Raw genomic sequence first — 2,722 nt, 5'->3', positions numbered from 1 at the left:
GCTCAGTGTCAGAGAGGGAATCTAACTCTATCTCAGCTCAGTGTCAGAGAGGGAATCTAACTCTATCTCAGCTCAGTGTCAGAGAGGGAATCTAATTCTATCTCAGCTCAGTGTCAGAGAGGGAATCTAACTCTATCTCAGCTCAGCAAAACTGGTTGAAATTAAATCCTTAAAATTGGATAATAACCAGAAGATAGTAATGACATTATACTGTATGGCAGTGATTTCCGTAGAGAATACATTATACTGTATGGCAGTGATTTCCCTATAGAATACATTATACTCTGTGGCAGTGATTTCCCTATAGAATACATTATACTGTATGGCAGTGATTTCCCTATAGAATACGTTATACTGTATGGCAGTGATTTCCCTATAGAATACGTTATACTGTATGGCAGTGATTTCCCTATAGAATACATTATACTSTRTGGCAGTGATTTCCCTATAGAATACATTATACTSTRTGGCAGTGATTTCCCTATAGAATACRTTATACTGTATGGCAGTGATTTCCCTATAGAATACRTTATACTCTGTGGCAGTCATGTCCCTATAGAATACATTATACACACGGTTGACAACATCTTTATAACATTCTATATGAATAAACCACAATAAAAAACAATTCTGCCCGTTAATTTGAGATGCATCGCAAGGGCAAAGTGTTGATACTATGTGCGTGTCCGTGCTTGGTGTTGACCGTGGTTTTCTGACAACGTTATTCTACGTTAGTCTACGCTGGGGGTATACTATTTACCCTCAGATTAAAAAACAGACACGTTGTTCACGTCATCTTGATTTCTATGCATAATTTGCAATTTTTTGCGAAGCGGCATGTTTTGTAGTAGGTGTAGCGCCTTTCAATATAATGCTCTTTGAAAACCCAATTCATCTGTTTCACCTGGATCCCAATTTTCTCCTTTTGATATTTGGTATTAAATATTGATTTTCAACAAAACGGAGATGAGGGTAGTTTCACTGGGGGGGGGGGGGGGGCATATCATATTTGAAATCTAATTTATTCAAAAGTGGCAATCTGCAGTTGTTACATCTATATTTGGACTTATAAATAATGATATGAACCCATTGATTCATGAAAAATATAACTTATAGATGCCTTATGAGCTTAGTTCAACTGTCGCACCCTCATCACAAACCCAAAATAGAAGCTTGTTTCACTCTGTTTGTAAACATTTACATTTACATTTAAGTCATTTAGGAGACGCTCTTATCCAGAGCGACTTACAAATGTAAATGTAAACAAAGTACATTTAAACAAACACTGTATAGCCTCAAAACATGGTTAAAACTTTGAAATCATGGCCGGTCAATCCTTGCATCCATAGCTCTAGTCTATGAATCTGAGAGTAGCTACATTCTCCATGCTCGTCCCTGAGATTATTACCAAAGCAGTGGCAGGGATTACACTTTGTTATTGTTTCAATTTGCGGATTGCCACTTTAATGCTTAGGATATATGGGAAACGTGTACATTCAAAGCTCTGTTGGATAAAGAGAAAACTTCCAATTCCCAAAAGGTCTCATGTTCAAACATCCCAGAGGCTAGAGAWGAAGAAAGTAACGTCATTCATGCTTTGAATCTATTTACACTCTAACTCATCCTTTAGTGCTGACGTGAAAACCACGACCACAATGAAGCCCTGGACAGATCCTCCTAAAAGGTGAAATCACAACGTCAACAAATATAAAGTAATAGCCAAAAATACCCAGCGGACAATAGACCTTCTCGTGATTTTAGTTTCTAAAACGTAATTCAACGGTTTGCATTTTCAAACTGGTATAAGATTAGACTTCAAACAGCTATAGTTCAACCCTGAGATGAACTTTCATCGATGTTTAAAACGCTATATAGTGCTTTTGACCTGAGCCTTATGGGTCCCTATACGGTGAATAGGGTGCCGTATCAGATGCACCCCTGGTGTTCAGGTTAAACCCTCTGCTTTTAAAACGCACGGCACCACCCACACAAACACACACACACACACCACACACACCATACACACAGCACACACACACACACACAACCATACACACACCATGCACAGAGCACAACAGGAACAAAGGCAAACAACACACACACACAACACACACACAACACCGCAACGCACACGCACAACGCACACACAAGCAGACACACACAACACAACACCACACACAAACACACGACACACACACACACAGCTTTCACGCACCACGCAGCACCACGCCACACCAGCACACACTACCACACACACGCACCACACACACAAACACACACACCACACACACGCACACATACCCCATTACACTCTTGGGTCTGTAATGGACTTGTATCACGTAAGTGGTGAGGTCCAGTCGGGGACTACCACACAATGCCTGAGTGGTTCTCTTCCCCATTGAATGACAATATATTGTACAGCAATTTGAGCCCTTTGTCCTGCACTCATTGAGGAAAAAAATAACCACTAAGCTCCTGACTTGATTGAACGGGTAGAGACCATTAAGCCTCCTGAACTGATTAACGGGTATAGAACCACTAAGATCCTCCTGAACTGATTGACGGGTAGAGAACCATTAAGCCTCCTGAACTGATTACGGGTATAGAACCAATAGCCCTCTGAATTGATTGACGGTATAGAACCATAAGACCTCCTGAACTGATTGATGCGCGGGTATAGAGGAACCGCAATTAAGCCCTCCTGAATGATTGACGGGTGAGA

At 40.7% G+C, this 2,722-nt stretch overlaps 1 protein-coding gene across 1 annotated transcript in view; it reads right to left on the bottom strand.

Annotated features, from left to right (window-relative positions):
- LOC112070745 (G patch domain-containing protein 8-like) overlaps positions 1-549 on the bottom strand; it is a 19,307-nt gene extending 18,758 nt beyond the window's left edge. The window contains exon 1 of the mRNA XM_070439099.1: positions 529-549. Within this exon, the coding sequence (XP_070295200.1) occupies positions 529-549 (21 nt within the window). The remainder of the gene's footprint in view (positions 1-528) is intronic.
- Between the last annotated feature and the right edge of the window lie 2,173 nt (positions 550-2,722).

The sequence above is a fragment of the Salvelinus sp. IW2-2015 genome, unplaced genomic scaffold (genome assembly GCF_002910315.2).
Source record: "Salvelinus sp. IW2-2015 unplaced genomic scaffold, ASM291031v2 Un_scaffold1412, whole genome shotgun sequence".
Lineage (NCBI taxonomy): Eukaryota > Metazoa > Chordata > Actinopteri > Salmoniformes > Salmonidae > Salvelinus > Salvelinus sp. IW2-2015.
This window is presented reverse-complemented; position numbering and strand designations above follow the sequence as displayed.